Source organism: Calidris pugnax, unplaced genomic scaffold, assembly GCF_001431845.1.
Source record: "Calidris pugnax isolate Ruff unplaced genomic scaffold, ASM143184v1 scaffold188, whole genome shotgun sequence".
In the NCBI taxonomy this organism is placed as follows: Eukaryota; Metazoa; Chordata; class Aves; order Charadriiformes; family Scolopacidae; genus Calidris; species Calidris pugnax.
In genome coordinates, this window is record NW_015091257.1 from 3654455 (window position 1) to 3674544 (window position 20090).

A 20090-nucleotide genomic window follows, 5' to 3' on the forward strand; every position below is an offset into this window, starting at 1 on the left:
GGATACCAGGTCCTCCCTCTGTGGTGTTAAAAGGCCTCTGAACGACGTTAAATTAGAAAATCGATGCTAATAGGAAGGCTGGCTTGCCAGTGACCTCTAATTGTTACACAACCTACTTCTGTGACTATAGTTATAAAACCAACTGCCTCACTTAAACTTTTTAAAATTCATTTTATCTCAGAAATGGGCATGTTATCTTCATGACTGGAAGAATCAGTGCACTACAGCACAACCACACACCTGCCCAGCACACAACCTACAAGCTCCATATTCATTGCTGTCTTAAACACGCCACAAGCATTTCTGAAGAATTTTGGTAACAGAGGAGTGCAAAAGCGATCAAGAGGCGCTCATGTCTAAGCTTACTTCACTCAGAAGGAAAGCCACGCTTGTGAGGCACCGCAGAAGCTGAAGAAATATTTCTCATACAGCGGACATAAATAGCACGTGTAAGCAGCATTTTGTATCATTAACAGGTGGTCATGGAACTAGCAGTTCTCCATTTCCACACCGAGGTGTGACGCATGCAACTACAGGAATCACCAAGTAGTAACAGCAGATAAAGGCCTGATGCGTTAAAAGTACCAGAAAATATGCTCGTTCTGGCACTAACATTAGAGGACTAATTCAAGATTTAGGGCAGCTTCCCGCCCCCCATTTTTTTTAAATAAACAAATTCAGCAGAAATTTAGTTGACTTCAAAAAAGTCTAGTTCTAAAGTTAGAACTCAACTGTTCTACAAAGTGATGTGGTCTCTAAGTAGCAAAAAATACCTATTGTCCCAGTTTAGCTAACGCTGAGTTACATGGGTATAAGCATGTCACTGCACACAGATGTATTTTACTCTGTTATCATTCTGTTTCATGCTTCAGACATGTTTTCCTCACGTAGGCTGGGTAATGATGCTGCTGGGTAATGATTCCAGCTCTGACAGGTAGGGATGTCACCAGCTGTTGGCTAAAACAGCTCTGCTCAGCTATCAGCAGGTAATAAGCCTTTCAGTTCACATCTTTAAGTTGCCAGGATGTTTGACACGGTGATAGTTTCTTCTCCTCCAAAGTTTCAGAGAAATTGATGAGCAAGAGGGACACTGTGCCTCTTCAAGTGCTGCGTGTCCTGTTCACTATACTCTGTAGGTGATAAATTACCTAAGAAAGGTCTTTCTTACAAGTAACATCAGGAGAAAATAGACTGAAGTTTTACTGAGTTTTATGCAGAGTTATCTACTAAAAAAATCCACTTCCCCAAAGAAATAGAGAACATTTCAACTGTTGCATTGTTTTGTCTTCCTTTTGATTAAACCAATCCTCCCAGAAAGCCCTGTTTTGCTCAGCTTCACAAATTTTCAGTAATAAATGCAACCTCTGAGAAACAGCCTGCTCCACCACTTTCCAGAGCCACCCACTTAACTACTGGTTGTCTATTTAAAGATTTTCATGAAACTTGATTTGCTATGCTCCAATGATCACCCCTTCCAAAATACAGGGGATTACCTACACAGATTACTTACAGGGCTCTGTGCAAAACGCCGCTGCCTTAGAATTCCTAGAACCTGTGGAAGATCCAGTCACTCCAACCCACCTCAGAGCAGATATTGAGCCACATTTTATCTCACCATCCACCACCATTACTCATTTTTTAAGAGGCTAGCTTTAATAGCACTAAATCTGTTAAGGAGAATCTGACATTTGAAATTATAAGAGTGTAGTAAAAGTACAGAAAAACAGATTGGCTTCCATTTCTGCTTAATTTTAGCATTCTAATTTTACATCATTTTACATTAACTGTTCTGTCTGAAAGTCAATATTATGTACAACCAGTATAGGAGGTTGTAAAATCCAATGGCAATGAAGCTTAGCAACTGAAATGAGAAAGTTTTTGCAAGTTATTCTACAAAAGCTCTAAGCAGTCTAATTTCAACATGAAATTTCATCAATGGTTAGGCAGATGATAAATGGCTATTCTTCAAAATACACCTAACCCACAAGGACAACTTGAAATTATCATTAACATGAAGCACTAGGTAAAGAATGTCCATCATCTTCTATACCAATAGTTATCAGCACTTTTTTTTTTTGGTAAGGTATTTTCAAAAAAGGCCTCCTTAAAATCGTGAGGTTGAAATACCTTTTAAAAAGGACTCTTGGATAAAATAATTTATCAAATTGAGCAAAGACAGACATTAGATTTTAGTTTTATACTCCTATTAAGTCTGTTTTGCCCACAGAATTTTGTCTCTAATATAATGCGTGGCTTAAGATAGATTATTCTACAATTGCTATTTACACAAGAAGCACAAGTCTGATTAAAAATGAAAAATTTTTGTTCATCATCTGCATTGTAAGTTCATAGCCAGCAGCATGCTAAAACAGAAAAAAACCCTACAGAGTAGGCAAGCAGTCTTCTAAAGTACTTATTTGCTTAAAAATAGGCACCACCATACTACATTGAGATGTTTTCTAGTTCAACATAAAAAAAGCCCTGTAAAAGTGCAAGGGATCCAACTATCATTCGATGAAAGCCAGATCAAGTTAAGGGGCACCACACAAGGTAATAGTGTGTTTGTTTACAACGGGATGCCATGACTAGACTAAACTTGCCTCATGCTCCGAGGTGCCTAAATATTAACTGATACTGCTACTTTTAGGAAATTAAGATAGTATTTTCTTTTCCTGTTGACTCTAGTCAACAAGTTTCCTTCTGTCTCCAATTCAGCCCAACAGATTCGAGTCGTAAAATCCTTTCATTCACAAGTTTATGCTGAATGGCATAAAACAGCAGGGTCAGCATTTGCATTCTGCTTCGTGCCAAGGAATAAACATTGCTTATATAGCCCAGCCGAAACAAATTTTAGATAATAATATAGAAGACAGAAGGCTAACACATTTTTAGGGTCGTGGGGCTCTATGGCCCTCTCTTGAAGGTCACTTGAAAGGGACACTAGTGCACTGAATTCAAAATTAAGTAGCAGGCTATATTTAGAATGATTTTAAAAGCCAGAAATCCTAAAATAATGTAATTTTTATTAAACTGCTAAACTTTTCTTAATTAAAAAAGGATAAAAAAAAATAAGACGTCACACATGCCATCACTGATATACCTTTAGTACATGAATTAGAAGTGAGGGTGAGGTAAGGACAAAGTGAATGCTTTCATATACTACCAAAAGTCTTAAACTTGTGTGACTGAGGACATACCAACTTTCAGTTTCTGAAACATATTCAACAGTAATACACTTTTCCCCCTTCCCAAAAGATATTATCTTTGGACATTTGCTCTGTAAGTAATTTTCCTACAAATTATATGTTTCGAATGCTTCTATTCTCAATTATGAACTCACTTTAAAATGGTGGATTTAACTCCCTGCTGCAAAGCAGCAGAGGGACACGTGCGAACCATGTAGCAACAACTGATCTCATCCAAATACTAAATCCAAAATAAACATAATCTAAAGGAACTCAGGATCACCGCGTATGTATGAAAGCACCTTTTAACATATTCATTGGTGAAGTTACAGCCTATTTCACTATATTTTTTTAATCCCAGTTTCAGTAAAAGGTAAATTAAAGCCCCTGGGGAAATGCATGCAGATTATGATTATGCAGATTAAGGAAAACAATCTTTAAAAAGTCTAATAGCATTACATACACCAACTTTCCACTGCATATGCCTCTGTGCAAGCATCGTACTTCATCTATGCTACATGTTTTAGTAAAATCTCCTCATTTTTGGTTTGCAGGAAACTACCCATACATTTTTCTAAAACACAGAAAAATCATCAACTATGGAACAGACTATTGAAATCCTGCTAGCTGAGGAAGAACTTGCAATTATTTCCTGCAAGTTGCATGGTTCTGAAGGTACAACTGACAATAACAACTTAATTGTATAAGAACTGAATGACAAACCTGGACCTGCTGAAAAGCTTTCAGTCTCTTCTTGAATCTAGAAGGTAAAACAAAATCACATCCTCGAGCTAGCAATGCCAACTCCTTTCTTAGGTCAGGATCTTGCCGCAAAGAAATTTCCTTTATCCTCATGCTTTCGGATTTCATATAATGTCTCCGTGTGCCAGTCCAGGCACTTGAGTCCCAGTAAATAGCAGAGCTGTTGTATTATCACACAGTGCCACTTAAAGCAGCAGCTGCGCCCGAGTTCTGTGATATTATAAGAGAGTCAGCTCAACTTCGCCTGCTCCATACATTAAAGGGAACTCGGCTGGAATCACAAAAACAGATTGGAAAGTGACTTTGGGGGCCTGCCCTTTCGTACACACATTCCAAAGTCTAAATGGGACAGTACGGAAAAAAACAAACCTGTTTGGAGCACCGTCTATAAAAGCAGCTTCCAATTTTAAAAAAGCAAGCCTTAGAGGAATGCAGAGAGGCCAGCCGTGGTCATTTTGTAGCTTCCTCCTCCTCCCATCCCCCTCAGCTTTTCCTTCTGTCACAAAACACTCACTGTCTAGCTTCAATGAAGTACCTCACCGAAGGATAAGGCTTATTAAACAGCAATTAAATTCCTTTTAAACTCTGCAGTCCTTTAGAAGAAGCATTATTACACTGGGAACGTGAAGGCAACAACAGAAAAAGCTGCAGACAGACTTTGAGAGTGGCTTACGCAGCTTCATGAAATAGATTCTTTTACGTTTATCTAGAATTAAATTACTGTATCACAAGAATCTAATCATTCAAATGAAGGCAGAAAGCAGTAGCAGAAATGAGGCAAATGTTACCAGAGTGAAATGCTGTTTTAAATCATGTCTTACAGAAAGCTACACTTGAAATATGAACCATCTAACAAAATCTGAAAAACTTGTCAGGAGGGTTTTTTTTTCATAAATAAGAGTTTTATAATGTTTAACATCCACATACTGGTTTGCATATCGGTCACATTTCAGTAGCACTAGAGTCAGATACTGCTCTATTTTCAGTTTATTGGATCTCAAATACCTTTTTTTTTTGGGGGGGGGGAAGGCAGAGAATGGGGGGAAGGCCATGTTTAAGCCCACAGAAATCTTCTTCCCAGTAACAGAAATCTGATAAGCTTTTGTGGAAATTAAAGTGACCTTCTGTCCTTCCTCCTTTGCAGCTTTAGGTACATTAATTGGTAACTGGTGAAGTGTCGTGGTCTGGGCTGTTTTCATCCCTCATGCTTTAAATAAGGCCACTTTCTTGATTGCACAAAGATGTACACAGTCCAAGAAATTCTAAACCAACTCTTTCACCACTAAGTTTGAGACGTCTCTTACTGGGCTGCATTATTATACCCCCACGCTGTGTTATCTATAATCTTTAGCCCAATTCATCCATTCATAGCCATGCTGTCATGTTAACAATATATTAAAACCCCACAGTAAATATCCTTGTAAGATTAAGAAGAAAACTATGAAAAAGTAGGAGTGAAGCATGATTTGTCTTAATTGGATCCTTATTAGTTTATCACACACTGTTAGAAAGTAAATGATGACAAAAAGCTTGTTTTCGTGGTTTGAATGTAGTGCCCCATTTTCCCCACCTGCTTCTTTATTGCAACTCGTTACGAAGATATTTATTTCTTTCGGAAGTGGGAGAACAAGAAAGGAATTGACAAGGCAAGAGTCAGACATGTTGTGGTTGGCATGACCTGACTGTCAAACTGCATCGAGCAAAACTGGCTGTCACTCACTGTCTTTTAGGAAGATCAAATCGACTACCCTGTGATAACCCTTGGGCCACAGGGAAAGGCAGCGGAGAGCTGGGTGTGCGGCACACAACAGCAGCATGCTTGGAACTTGAGACGAAGGACTGAGGTGTTAGAGTAGGGGAAGATTCCTCCTCTGGCACCAGATCCCCGTTCCAGACCAAGATGTTTGGGGAAGGTCAGGAAGGTTGTATTGCAAGGCAGATTGCATTTCAGGTTAGGCAAAATAGGTTTTCCTTGAAGTCAGGAAAGGTATCCTCTCACCTAAATTGCTTTCTCTTTTCACCCCTTTTCACCAGGTGATGTGCTCCCATTCACTGCTACATTCATGGTCTTGTTTGAGGTGGCTGTAGTAAGTCATTAGGATGACCGACTGCCACGTGGAGAGCTAACCTAAAATACTGGTGCTCCAGTTCACCTAAACCTGCTGAAGGAGCCTCAGTAAGAAATCAGTGTTCTTAACTGAGTTGCAGATTTCCCTCCTTTTTCCAAACGGAGCTCAAAGTCCGTCACCACATAACCAGCATATTATATTCAATATTTTGAATATTCTGTATTTCATTGTCATAATATTACTGAACTGCTTCAGGTAGATGTCAAGTCAATCCTGTTGTTAGCCTAATATTGTTTTAGCCCTATTGTCACTAGTCTTGTTTGAAACCTAGTGGTGATGTACATACCTGTATGCAGTACAGTTGTCAAAATTTCACAGGTTGCAGTATACGAAGAATCTACATGCAATAGAACATTTAGTTGCAATAAATTGTGAGAGGTAAGTACGCTGGCAGCTATTAATCCCCCTCTTTTTACTATCTGAACAGAAAAGGGGTTTGTATTGCCACATTTAAGGAGATATAAGCATTTGTAAAGCAATGTGGTCAAGAACCCCCTAAAATCTGTTTCAATCTTTTCAGTCATGAAATAGCCATAGGGGAAAGGGAAAGTCAGCTTCCATGCAGATGGAAATAGGAGTGTTCAGGTATAGTGTTACATTTATTCTAAATCTGAATTCCCTCCAGGGAAAGCTATGGCAAAATCCTTTCCTGGGTGAAGGGCTGGATGCCAGCCATAAAGCTGTTCAAGTATCCTGGCAGCTTATTATTAGCTAGATAAACACAGGAGAAGATGCATGCTCAGAGCTTCCTTCCAAAACTAAAGATACACACTATGAATGGATCTGACTCCAAGGACTGTGGCTGAAGAGCTTACAGCTTCAACAGAGATCTGAATATACACAACAGCAGTGTAATATTTGTGTGGCTTTTACACAAATGTATTGAAGTGGGACAAAGATGAGGATCACTAACATTTTGGCTAATGTGGAGGAAATAGTAACCTGAAGAATACCTCAAAAAACCTTAAGCATTTGTCTACAAAGATGCAGTTTCTTGTCAGAAGCATATACCGACAAGGTTTAAAGTCTTAAGAGATTATGGGTAATGGACCTCAAGTCCTTGAAAAAAAAAAAAAAAAAAAAAAAACACAAAAAAAAAACAATAAATAAAGTTTAATTTCCTGATTCCCCTGGGATATAGTGATTCTTTTTAACAATGCTTCTTCAGTTGAGTTGAAATTAAAAAACAGCATGATCAACATATTGTGTAATATTTCATGCATGGAGTTAAGTACCAGGTTTAAAGACTTTAAAAAAAAAAAAAAAAAAAAAGCATCCAAGCATTAAATTAAGTATGTAATAAGATGTATTTAGCCATGCAAAACCTTTAGTTGCTGGGGTCCAGTCTTCAACCCAGTAACATGTGAAGATGACAGAAAGCCTGCTTGGCCTTGGAGAGAGTTATAGAAGTTATAGACTGGCTTCTGGGATTAACTGTGGAAAGAGAACTGGCAGATCTCCACAACAGTCAACTACAGTTATGCAACTAGAGTAACCATTAGCAAATGAAACTGATTAGCAAGGGGCAGAAAAGAGCAGTTAGGAGGACATAACTAAGGCAAGTTAGCATCTTTATCAATATAGAAAAAAGATGAAACGGAATGACTAACTTAGTACTAAAGATACATTTCAGAAGTTTAAAGTGGAAAAAAGACACTATTAGTATAAGCAAATAGTTCAGGAAGATATATATACATATATAAAAAGTCAATCAGCTAACAATGCTAATTAAAACACAGGCACTATGAGGCAGGAAAGACAAAGAAGAAATTACATAAAGAAACCAGAAGAGAGACAAATGAAAGCAGCAATTCTTTACTAGACTAGGAAAACAAGCAAACTACAAAAGGCCCTGAAATGCTGGGTTCATTTTTCCCCCTCAGTCTCCACAAAAGATTGTGACTAGACTGTCACCATTATTTAATATTATCAAGACTTATTTCTAGATCAGATAGTCCATATCCAGCCTTTGATCTACTGAAAGATGCTGGAACTAGATATGCCCCATTATTTGCATAATAATTAGACATTTGATTGATAATTAGTTTCCAACTCAGACCAATGCTCCACAGTCAGACTGAACTTCTAATAAATCTAACCCAATTTCTCCAAAATCTATTGCATAACAGTAGATGCAAAAAACACCACACTTCAGTAAACGCAGTGCTCATTGACTAGATGCATTATTTACAGTAGCCTAGAGATCTTTAATCCCACAGACCAGTGGTAGCCTATAGATCATTGTTGTAACAGCAGTTCTCAAGGTACTGAATAAAAAGCATGGGGAAAGATTAGAAGGCAATGTCCATCTCAGTCATATTTGATTTTATGGCCTACAAAGTAAGAAAACACAACTTAGGCAGGCTTGGTAGCATCTGTAGTACCTTTCTTCTTAACATTTTATATAGCAACATCCAGTTTTGACATAGTCTAAATAAACGAATGAAGAATGCTAGTGCTTCTCTTTGGAAAGAATTCCAAAACTTCCGCTCAAGTCTTCAAAGAGGCCCTTGCAGAGGAAAAACTCTTTATAGCAATGGACTAAAGCCTCAGTTGTTCAAGTGTGTTATTTTACATTATTCCAAGCAATAAACAAAAACATTCCCTTCTCAGGAGACTAGTACTTGCTATGTATTCAGAAGTACATAGCAAGATTTACTGACCTCGAATTTTAGTAGACCAGTTACTGTAAAACATGAAATGTCTAGAGAATTGGAAAATACAAGAATAAATTGGAAGTAGCAAAGAAAATTCTTCTTTTTATCCTTGTAACTGCCTAAGCAATCAAGAATATTAACATCTATTGACAAGATGACCCACTTGGGGGTGGGGAGGAAACCCTCTGATACTGATTTTTCAATATTGAATTCACAAATACTGATTTTTATTTTCATTTCCCAACACCCATGACTCTCTCTGAAATAAGGATGCACAACGTTGAAACTTATCCATCCTTATACTGATGGATAAGGAAAAGGATTTAATGGAATCCAAATAATCAGCTTTTCCAGTTCTTCAGACACTTGTCTAACTTGCTTCTTGTTAGTAACTTCCCATTTCTAACTGCTCTATGGGAGGAGAGTAAGAGGACAATGCACTTGCGAGCTAACAAAGTACTACTGTCCATCCCTAACTCTCCTTTGGATGAGTCACCCGTTTTCAGCAGTACACTGACAAAACAAGGGAGACAAAGTCTACAATGTCTGGATCACAGAAGGAATGAGGTTATTATGCTATCAGGTTATTAGCTATCAGCTACCTAAACTGATTACTTGAAAGTTACTGATAGTGTTTTGAGTACGATGTGCTACACCGATGAACTCCTAGATGATGTCGCTGTGTAGTTAAGAAATCTACCTTCACAGGGAGAAAACGATCCTTTGGCCTTGGAATGAAGTTTGTGAGAATCTCAATCATTGTGCTTGGTTTTGGGTGGGGTTTTTTTTTTTTTTTTGAGGATGCAGTGCCTCCCCCATAGAACACGCAGACAGTTGTGCTTGGTTTTGGGTGGGTTTTTTTTTTTTTTTTGTTAGGATGCAGTGCCTCCCCCATAGAACACGCAGACAATTAAAAAAACATGGAAGCCTTGCATGAGCATGCCTTCTCTAATGATTTTTTTAAATCTTCCAGTACTCTTGAATTAGATACAGCACTGCCTGGAGGTTCTTTCCACAGTTGCTAAGAGAATCCAGAATCTTTAGGAGGCAAGACAATGAATAAAAAGGCACCAGTTAGATGTGAGATATATGGTCACGTTGGTAGCCCAGGAAGGATGGGCTGATCAGATTCTCTGCGCATTACCAAAAGAATGCCATGTATGTGTACCACGCCATGGGCTGTTATCAGATTATAAGCAAGATAAGATACATGTCACCTTGCTATGATTACACTGCCTGGACTGCAAAGACATAGCATGGGCCTTTTTAGATTGCTAACTGCATCTGGCAGACTACCTTCAGCAAGCGTCAACATTGGATATGATAAAACAGAAGCCTGACAGTTAATGGACAATTTATATTCCTTTCAGAACAATTGTCATGTTCCCTGCCATTTTAGGAAATCAGCAGTATACATATAATTTATCTGAGATTTTCCTACAGGAGACAGCAGCTTTCATATTTTTTTTTTTTTTTGAGGATGCAGTGCCTCCCCCATAGAACACGCAGACAATTAAAAAAACATGGAAGCCTTGCATGAGCATGCCTTCTCTAATGATTTTTTTAAATCTTCCAGTACTCTTGAATTAGATACAGCACTGCCTGGAGGTTCTTTCCACAGTTGCTAAGAGAATCCAGAATCTTTAGGAGGCAAGACAATGAATAAAAAGGCACCAGTTAGATGTGAGATATATGGTCACGTTGGTAGCCCAGGAAGGATGGGCTGATCAGATTCTCTGCGCATTACCAAAAGAATGCCATGTATGTGTACCACGCCATGGGCTGTTATCAGATTATAAGCAAGATAAGATACATGTCACCTTGCTATGATTACACTGCCTGGACTGCAAAGACATAGCATGGGCCTTTTTAGATTGCTAACTGCATCTGGCAGACTACCTTCAGCAAGCGTCAACATTGGATATGATAAAACAGAAGCCTGACAGTTAATGGACAATTTATATTCCTTTCAGAACAATTGTCATGTTCCCTGCCATTTTAGGAAATCAGCAGTATACATATAATTTATCTGAGATTTTCCTACAGGAGACAGCAGCTTTCATAATAGAGTGTAATGTTATGCAACTTCTCAAAGTCACACAGACCATTCTGGATATTTAGTCATTTCTAGATTGGCATTATTTACCTTGTGTCACCTTAATTTAGAAGTTGACAGACTAATCTGGTATAAAAAACATGAATGGCAGTGTTTTATAACTGTCCAGCAACTTATTTAAACATTGAACCAGCTGTTCAGTACTTCATCATTTTGACATGAACTAAATTTTCAATTAATCTTTCAAAAACACATTTATATTTTGAAATTTCATAATTTCCAAAGCTAGAATGATTGGTGTATGAAAGTACAACCACTACTTTAAATCCAGCATCACAGGCTAACACGACATGTAATTTAGTCCCTGAAATCACAAGACAATAATTTTGAGTCAGTGACAGCTGCAAGACAGCTTCTTGCTTATGCTTTCGCTTGAGATTTCCCTCCCTGAAGATCTTAAAGCAAAAACAACAAATTGGGAAGCTTAAGAGACAGATCTTGTTCTACGAGTCAGTCAGAAAAATGGCAAATTGTAATTTACCAGCCAACAAGGGATTTCTGGTAAAACTCCTATAGAGGCTTACTCTTGAACTAGCACTACTGTGTTGATTGTGAATCAGTATGAAATCATTGCTGGTACAGGAAATGGAGAGGTGACAGAAACTACTGGTTCCTACAGAGTTAAATGAAAAGTCATGCACATCCAGACTTGCAAGAAGGCTACAGTGGTAAAGGAAAAAGCAAAGAAAGAAGGCAGAACTTGAGCTTCCAGTATGATAAGTAGAGGGGCAACCATTACGCATGAAGAAATAAGACTGAAGTAATAGGACAACTTACAGAGGTATAGCAACACGAAAACTTTGCCAGAACAGCAACAGTACTCTTGACTAGCAATTTCCTCGATTTTCCATTATTGGAAGACTTGATATGAAATCTAAATATTTTAAGCATTCTAGAAGATCTCTCTCAAATATTAAGCTTAAATTTGTTACTTGATAAAAATTTAGAAAATATTCTTTAGCATGTTAACGGCAAGTAAGACAACTAAATTGGTGATCTTTTGTTTAAACTCTTAGATTACAATAGAAGACTTTATAAGTATTTGTTGTAAATTATGACTATTCTTGAATACTAGTAGTAGTAGACAGAAGACAAATCTAGCCTGTTAACTGCTGTAAACATTACTTAATTTCAAAGTTTGCTTTATTCCTTAGTTAATGAAGTGTGCCACATTGATGAAGATTATTTACAATATATCAGTGATGATCATATCTAGTAGAAAAGTTTACAAAACCTAAAATATTAACTGTTTATCAATACAAATCTAGCTTCTAAACAAATAAAAACGTTTAGAAACTGCACTCCTGGTTCTGCTGAATTCTAAAACCAGATCAACTCAAGCCATAAGCTCTACAAACCTTGTTTGTCAAGATAATGTCAAGAAGAAAGTAAAACTTGTTTATGGTGGGCACATTTACAACTCCATATTATAGGTATTTTGCAATGCTTCCCTTGTCTTCTTGTATATAGATTTCTACAAGAGTTGTGAGTGTCTCCTTGTAGTCTTCCAACTAGTCTCATTTGTTGCCTGAAATCTGCCAATGTTTCTAATATGATCTGCATAGAACACATATATAAGGCTAATTCCATGTTAAGTGAAACTAAGCAGTATGCACAAGGTTATTTAAGCACATACCCCACCAGCTGTAAGAGCCCATTACCCCTGCAAGTACCTGTGGTCAAGAAATGGTTAATGGGTGGCTGAACAGTTTCTAGCTATTTTTTATATAAAATAGTGATTGCCATGCAAAAGGGGCACATGTAACATGAAGTACCAGAAACACTTGAACACCAGAACATCTCTTGATCACCAGTGAGCTTTCTAGGGACCCATTTTAAGTTGTATCTATTGTTCACAGAATACAAACTAATCTTACCTACCAAGGTATTAATACCATCTGGTTAACTTGAAGATGAGACCACCACACTAATCCAACCCAATACAAAGGAGTTATTTGGATATTATGCCACAGCTAAAGTATTAAATTTAGTAACCAGTTGTTGCAGACTGTAAAAAAACAACAAGAGTGCTTAACCCGCATCTTCTCAAATCAATGCAATTACTTAAGTTACCTAACTTTCATTGAATTTTTCATGACTGCTGTGTGTGCAAAGCCTCTAAATTTGCAAGACTCAGCCATATGGTGTTACCATTGGTATTTTGTAGATTTTTCTCATAACATTGCTGGCTGAAAAATTCTGTGCAGTCATTGACTAGGTCTATCAGTGGACAAACCAGTTCACTGGATGAACTGCATTAATCGTTTTGTGCTGAAGTAAGCCCATACATACCTTTGGCCTCAAGCTTTTTTCTTGTTGACAGAGTAAGTGTAAGGCATAAGAAGAGGTTCTCAAAAATATAAGACAGGCTGTCAAACATCACTGAAGGAAAAAAGAAAGCTATTTCCTCTATATTAATATCTAATTTCCTCCCAGACTGACCACCTGTTAGAAGAATGAGTTGTTTAATTATAGCTTTATGTCAGTCATTTAAGCTTAAATGTTTTTAAAGACTGGTCAGAGAGAAGCAACTAGAAGTAAGTAACAATCTCATACAACTATGAACTTTTTTGTTTGTTTGCTTTTAAGTGACAGTTTTACTTATACAGGAGAGACTGTCTGTGATTAAGAAATTTCATCCAAATATTTGAATTTGTCTTGTGTCAGGATTCAGGTGATTTTTAAGTTTGAAGAAAATCACATATAATTCTGAATTCCATTTTTCAGCACTAGAAATGCCAAAGCTTCTTAAGACTGGATGCAACATACAAGAAATATTTATGAGTTTCCAGTAGGACAGAAATATCTTCAAGTGCAACTGCCACTTTGCAAGGGGACAAAAGACCACTATTTCTTCTAACAAAGCACAATGTATAAATAGAATTAATACTACTGCTAATAAAAGCATAATACTTATGTCCCAGGGTACAAGATGCAGTTGAAATAAAGACCTCTACCAAAAAGCTACAACAGTGAATCACTTTCAGTTTCTCATTATACATAAAATGAATAGCTGGTTCTCTAATTAGGAAAACAATTCTTCTATTCCAAGCTATTCACTACAGCAAAGCTTAAGAAGAATAACACAACACCCTATCAATGCTGCTTATGCTAACTACTATTATTTCACCATACTTGAAACTAATAATGATTTTCTAGGAACACCTATAGCTGCACTCTTCCAGACCTTAATATGAACTTCTGGCTGTCCTTCCTTTGTTGGCACCATAGAAGGACCTTTATTGTGAACACTTTAGTGCTGACATCTGTCATAGTACCCTGTTATCATCATAAAAGTACATCAGTTTGATACCAGGTTATTTACAGTCTGCCTTTAAGTCACGGGCTTTAGCTGGAAGCCAAGTCCACCATCCTCCCCACTTAGTGATGGACACAGCACTATCAGCACAAGCTTTGCATAATACAGAGTTAGGGAGTGTGCTAGACCACACTGGGTCCTGCACAGTGTAATCTGGTGTGCTGTGCAATGCTAATACAGTTTATGTAACCTGGACTTAGTACTTAACATTGCTTTAGGATTAAGGTATACTAGGTAGCAACTCAGATGCAGGCAACATATAAAACTAGACACTTGAAATTTCAAGGCCAACATCAAAGCTTAACAACTGCTTAAATGAAGAGCTGGCAGGATTCAAACGCTGTCATTCCTCTTACTTTTCTGACATAGTTTCTCTCCTTGCTAGTAGAGGATGGTCCCCCCAAAAACTTACAGCACACTTGCAGAACATGGAGATAGTCCACCACTAATCTCAAGGATGCAGGTCTAAGCCTGGCTACCCTTTAACTCAAGTCCTCAGAAGAATTAATTTGTTCCAGTAATCAACTACTAAGTGTTATTATACTCAAACTTCTGACACTGTTAAAAGGTTTGATTCTAGTCTCCCTTTAAACTAAAATGGATTCTAGTAGTACCGCTTCATTGGAATCAAGTAACTGGTAACAAAAATTTGGCAAGAACGGTAGCGAGGAAAAAAAGTTATGCAGCAATATAGTAAAGTAGTAAAATAATTACAGAAGTATGGGACAATGAGCTTTAATAATCGTCAAGGGATAACAAGCAGGAACAGTATGCTTATCAAGCAAAGAACATACAGAAACCAATCCAAGAAGTACCTTTATACCAAAGGTTGACCCTTCAGAGAAACGGAAAATAACTTTGAAGTGCTTCAGATCATATCACATTCTCTCTGCACCACCACCCCCCAAAATGCCCATAGGGAATTCTGCGAATTGTTTCCCCAGATGCCTTGCACACCAGCTGGTTAGAATTAAACATCTTGCCTGCGGCATCTTTTAGGCCTTGAGGCCTGGCATTTTTGACAATGTGATGAACAGTGTACAATTGTGTATGTCCCATATGTTTAAGATAATCTGGAGTGCCGGAAACACTGTTAAATCCATGTACAGTAGGGACAAAGGTTAGAAGAAAGTTACGACAGCTGTTCTTCAAGTATAAAAGTTACAGCTTTAGAATCTCATTTTTTTACAAAAATATAAAATATTGAAGACTTAAATGTTGAGATTTTTCTATGCCTCTGATTTTCTGTTCTTGCAATACATTTAGTACATACAGATCACAAGCCTACTTGCAGAACACTAAGTGTTAGCAAGCACTTCACACCACAAAGATGACCAGAACTTTGGACAAACACTGTAATTGCAATGGATGCAATCAGACACTGACCTCACCCTGAATGATGCCATGCAAGTGAAGGAAAGTACCTCCCCTGAAGGAAAAAACCCACAAACCCCTAAACAAACACTGTTTTGTTTACACTTGCACCAAAACACACCATAAGATGAATTTTCATTATCTTGCTTTTAAAATATGCATGTGGATTAAGCCAACAGTTTACTCTGAATTAGTGTTTTTCCAGAACCTGGCTTTAAGTGCCCTGTCCAAATGAACAAATTCCTGTTTGAAGTGCCTCAGCTTTTTGTTCATGTTCAGCATAAGGACCATGTAGGTTCTTTCATTATCTGAGAAAGTACTTCAGACTTGTTAATCAGTGGAGGGCTTCAACTAGCTTGAAAGACAGCAAATTCTCCTCTGACAAGACATTAGTGGTTCAGCAAAAACACACGGCAACTTCTGAATTTTGGATAAAAATATAACCCTCAAACTTCAGTTAGAAGCTAACCTCCTAAAAAGAGAAAAGATTTCCTTGCATACAATAGCTGTCAGCTACAGTGCTTTTAATGCTGTTTAGCAGTTGCCATGAGAACACCAACTTGTTTTGCTCATATGCTACTGTTAAGGTGTTAAATATTTAATATCTAATTAGCTTAAAGACCTCTCTTCCAAGAATGCTTCCCATTCTGCAAAACATATTTTTCTAACAGGTACAGAAACCTGCAGCATGAAAAGAGTAGTTTCCTACACATTCACACCTACTTATCTGGTAATAACCCAAAGATCAGTTTTCTGTTAGAAGCTTTATTGTTTGGTGTCCATCAAAAAAGTTGTAGGAACATTTTAAAAAACTGGAAAAGGGGTACAGCAACCTTACCCGTAATCAAATGTAGTGTTTGGCAGTATATATTTTCAGTGATACTGAAAATGTATCCTGCCAAAGTGAGTTTACTGCTTGTACCCTGCTATACAATAAGAAAAAAGTTTAGTAAGATGCAGGCTGCCCAGAGAGGTGGTGGAGTCTCCATCTCTGGAGACATTCAAAACCCACCTGGTCTTGTTCCTGTGCAATCTGCTCGAGGTGGACCTGCTCTGGCAGGGGTGGTGGACTAGATGATCTCCAAAGGTCCCTTCCAACCCCTTATCATTCTGTGATTCTATATGCCTAAGTCTATATGACTTATATAGTCCTGAAAGAAATAATTCTCCAGCTCTTTATGGCTGATGTTAAAACCCTTTCCTAATATCAGCCTCAGACACACAGAGTTAAGCCCATTACTTTTTACCATTTTCTAGGACTGGTCTTTAGAATTTAAATCTGCATCACTGGACCTCCAGTACAAACTTTCTCATTTAAAAAGCTGAAACATTTTCTTCAATTTATAGAACCGAGACGAGGATCTCAAACTTACACAAGTAAGTAAACTCAAATGAGTCTACTTTTGACACAGCAATGGGTAGTTTATGGATGTACAAGAAGGAAAAGGGGTATATTTCACTTTCTATGAGAAAATACACTGTCATGGCAGAACATGTAATTATGCAACTCTTGGTGGCATTTTAAGAGCTGATGCTTGCTCCAAATAGAATTTACACTTCTTAAAGATTAGGCAAAAACCCAATAACCAACAACCTAACCCTTTAAGTTCTCTCTCAGCACAATACAAACAATTCCAATTAAGTAAAGAAAGTTACTCTTTATTAATCTCTTCTAGTTCTTTTTTTGGGGTTCTACTATAAAGCAATCAACCAAGAGACATGAAGAGACAAGTATAGTACGAGCTAGCAATCAAGTATTTCAGGCAACAGTTGCTTTTAATGGAAGGTCTCCCTTGCCTGCCTTTATCCGATACAATAATAAAATGAGCATCTGCTAACTTTCTACATTTCACTAGAACAGGAAACATAATGGTGTGAACATAAAGAAAAACAAATATTTGTAAATCACTTGCCATGCCCTGCCATCTGGCTAGTGATTATGCATAAAATACAAGTTGCTATTATTATAAAGTCAATCTAGACAAACTCTAGACTGAGAGCGTGATAACTTGGAGTCCCCACTTCTTGGTTTCAAGACATCAAGCTAGATTTGAAAATTAGTTTTTATGAAATCAAGACAACACTTCAGATTAACTGTTTTAGAACAAAACAGTAGTCACATTGTTACTCCTGTGGGTCCACAGACACCAGTAACAGCCAAGAGGTAACCTACACTCTTAAACATACTCAACCCTAATCTCTCTGCCCTTACCAACCTGACAAAGCTTCCCTGGGACACTAGGAGGTTTGGCCAATGTAATGAGTCAGATACCAAAGTCTGTAGAGCGATTGGGAGTGATGACCACTTAAAACTTACCAGTATTATTATATGATATGAATTTATAGTCCTAAAGCAGAAGCAGCATGCCTCTTAACAGCTCCTTTGGTATAGGGCAGATCATATATGCAATGCTTAGTTTTGTCAGTCACCACATCATTTTCTATCCAGTTTTGTTTTTACAGTTTATGAGAAGGGCTAGAAATTAGATTTAACTGAACTGCAAATTTAAAAAAAGAATCTCAAGTTGGGGGCAGGGGTGTCATTCTTGCATGGAGGGCATTGTCTATTATAAATCAAGACCTCCTTAGAAAGGAAGCACTGAGTGTACCATGCAGTACCAAAACAATTACGTTGTTAATATGCAGATTCAGTGGAGCCAAATTTCAGTCTTGCACTAACAATAGTGCCTGGTATCATTAGACAAAGGAATATTTGCAGTCAAGGCAGTATGTTATAAAAATAACACTGCAAACAAGTGCAAGAATTTACACTTGTCCAAAATTAGATTGCATTTAACAGTGGAAGGGTCTGTTATTGAAAGTATGGCATTGGAAGCATCAACGCCTGGTTTGGATACCTCTTTCAGAAATTAAACAAGAAGTATCCAGCAACTGTGATCTATTTAGTAAGCTAAATAGCCTTTGTAAACTACCACATCTGATAAGAGTCCTAGATTTTTCTTTTAATATGAGTGTGAGATTCACTAACGACACCTGGTTAGTCTTGGCTATCTGGCTATCCAAGTTTTGGCTTCTACAATTATTTCTCTTTCATTCTCCTACTCTAAATATGGGTCCTCCTTGACACTAGACACTGCTCAGTGGACATAAGGACATTTCTGAAAATACTTTTTTGTTATAAAGCTATTTCTAGCTTTTCCACTACCTCTAGTTTGTTTATGGCTGTTAAGAAATGCAAGAATACAGATACTAGCCCTAACCTTATTGACATAGGAGAGGCAATACTTCAGAAAGCAGGAATCACTTGTTTTGACTTTTCCTTATCTGTGCGGCACCCACTGAAGCAAACATAACATGTAAATTAGTTGCAGCACAGATCGGTATTGCGTGATGTTCAACATTATAGCTCAAAACCAAGGGAGCTATACCAAATCTAATCAGCTGGACTCAATACGGAATTTTAAAATACCTTCCACTCTGCAGTTTTAAAGAACAAGGACAATATTGCGCTTGACAGAAAAATTATTGGAAATAGAAAACAATTCATTTTTCATTTTGTGTCACACACGCATGACCTGTAAAAAGCAACAGAGCTACAAGGCGCCAAGACAGTCTTTTGGAAGTTTAGGCCACCTATCCATGGTGTGCTAATGACACAGAAACATTGACATTTTACGTTCAGCGCTGCTGCTTGACTCCACTCCCGGCACCTCCTGCGGGGCAACTAATTACTTGCATAATTTGCCAACACCACAGTGGACACAAAAGTTAGTTCCATTTAAACAAATATGTCTTATAAGTAAGAAACAAACTTACTACTCTGGTTCCTGAGGATCTACGTGTTGCTCTAACATTAGAGATGTTCCTTGTGCTGGCTGGAGTTGCCAATGGAAGCGTAGTAGAAAGTTGAGGGGGGCTGAAAGACATCAAAGGCAATCTGGTATCTCCTAATATGCACTGTTTGGAATTGGAGTTTTGATTAGCGAACCTCTCGTTTTTACCATTTCCTGAATCTCCATTACCAATTTCTGTTTTCTCCTCATTCTTGATTCTTCTCAAGCAGTCCTTTAGTATCAGCTGAGTTGCAGGCTGACTCAACCAGCACAAAAACAGTTCATCCACCTTCATTTTCAGTACAGGTTGCAGAACTTTCCCAGATGACATTTTCTACCGATTTCCCTTTTTGTTGGATCAAATTCAAAAGAAAGGTTTGACAGTCATCTACTTTATTCCACTTGACTTTCAGTGTTTCACAGACTCCAGGGTTCCTGTTATGAAAAATACTATTATTTAATCTTACGGTTTTAACGAAGTGTTGATATTTATTCCCTCAAGATACCAAAAGATGTCGTGAGATACATGCTAACATATGACTACAACATTTTGCAAGTGTAGGCCATTAATTAGAGTCAAATTTCTTTTTAAGAGCAAATGATGGAGACTGAGACAGTGTGAGTGCAGTTTCTTTCTCTCCAAAGAGAGCTATCTAATACACATTCTCCAAAAACATGTATTAAAATATGCATTTCTTATGAAAATTGCCTTGAAAAAAACCTTATAATTGAACCTGCTAAAAATCAAGAACTA

The 20090-nt window shown here is 37.6% G+C and overlaps 1 protein-coding gene across 3 annotated transcripts in view; it reads right to left on the minus strand.

The window, feature by feature from the left end:
- The window catches only part of PPP2R3B (protein phosphatase 2 regulatory subunit B'', beta), a 54987-nt gene that overhangs the window by 32624 nt on the left and 2273 nt on the right, over positions 1–20090 (minus strand). For 2 of the 3 annotated variants that reach the window (XM_014960292.1, XM_014960293.1), the window contains exon 2: positions 19320–19771. In XM_014960292.1, coding sequence (XP_014815778.1) covers positions 19320–19667 — 348 coding nt within the window. In that variant the 5' untranslated portion in view covers positions 19668–19771. Of the gene's footprint in view, positions 1–3908; positions 4268–19319; positions 19772–20090 lie in introns of those variants that run through there. The other variant, XM_014960294.1, reaches the window with a different exon arrangement.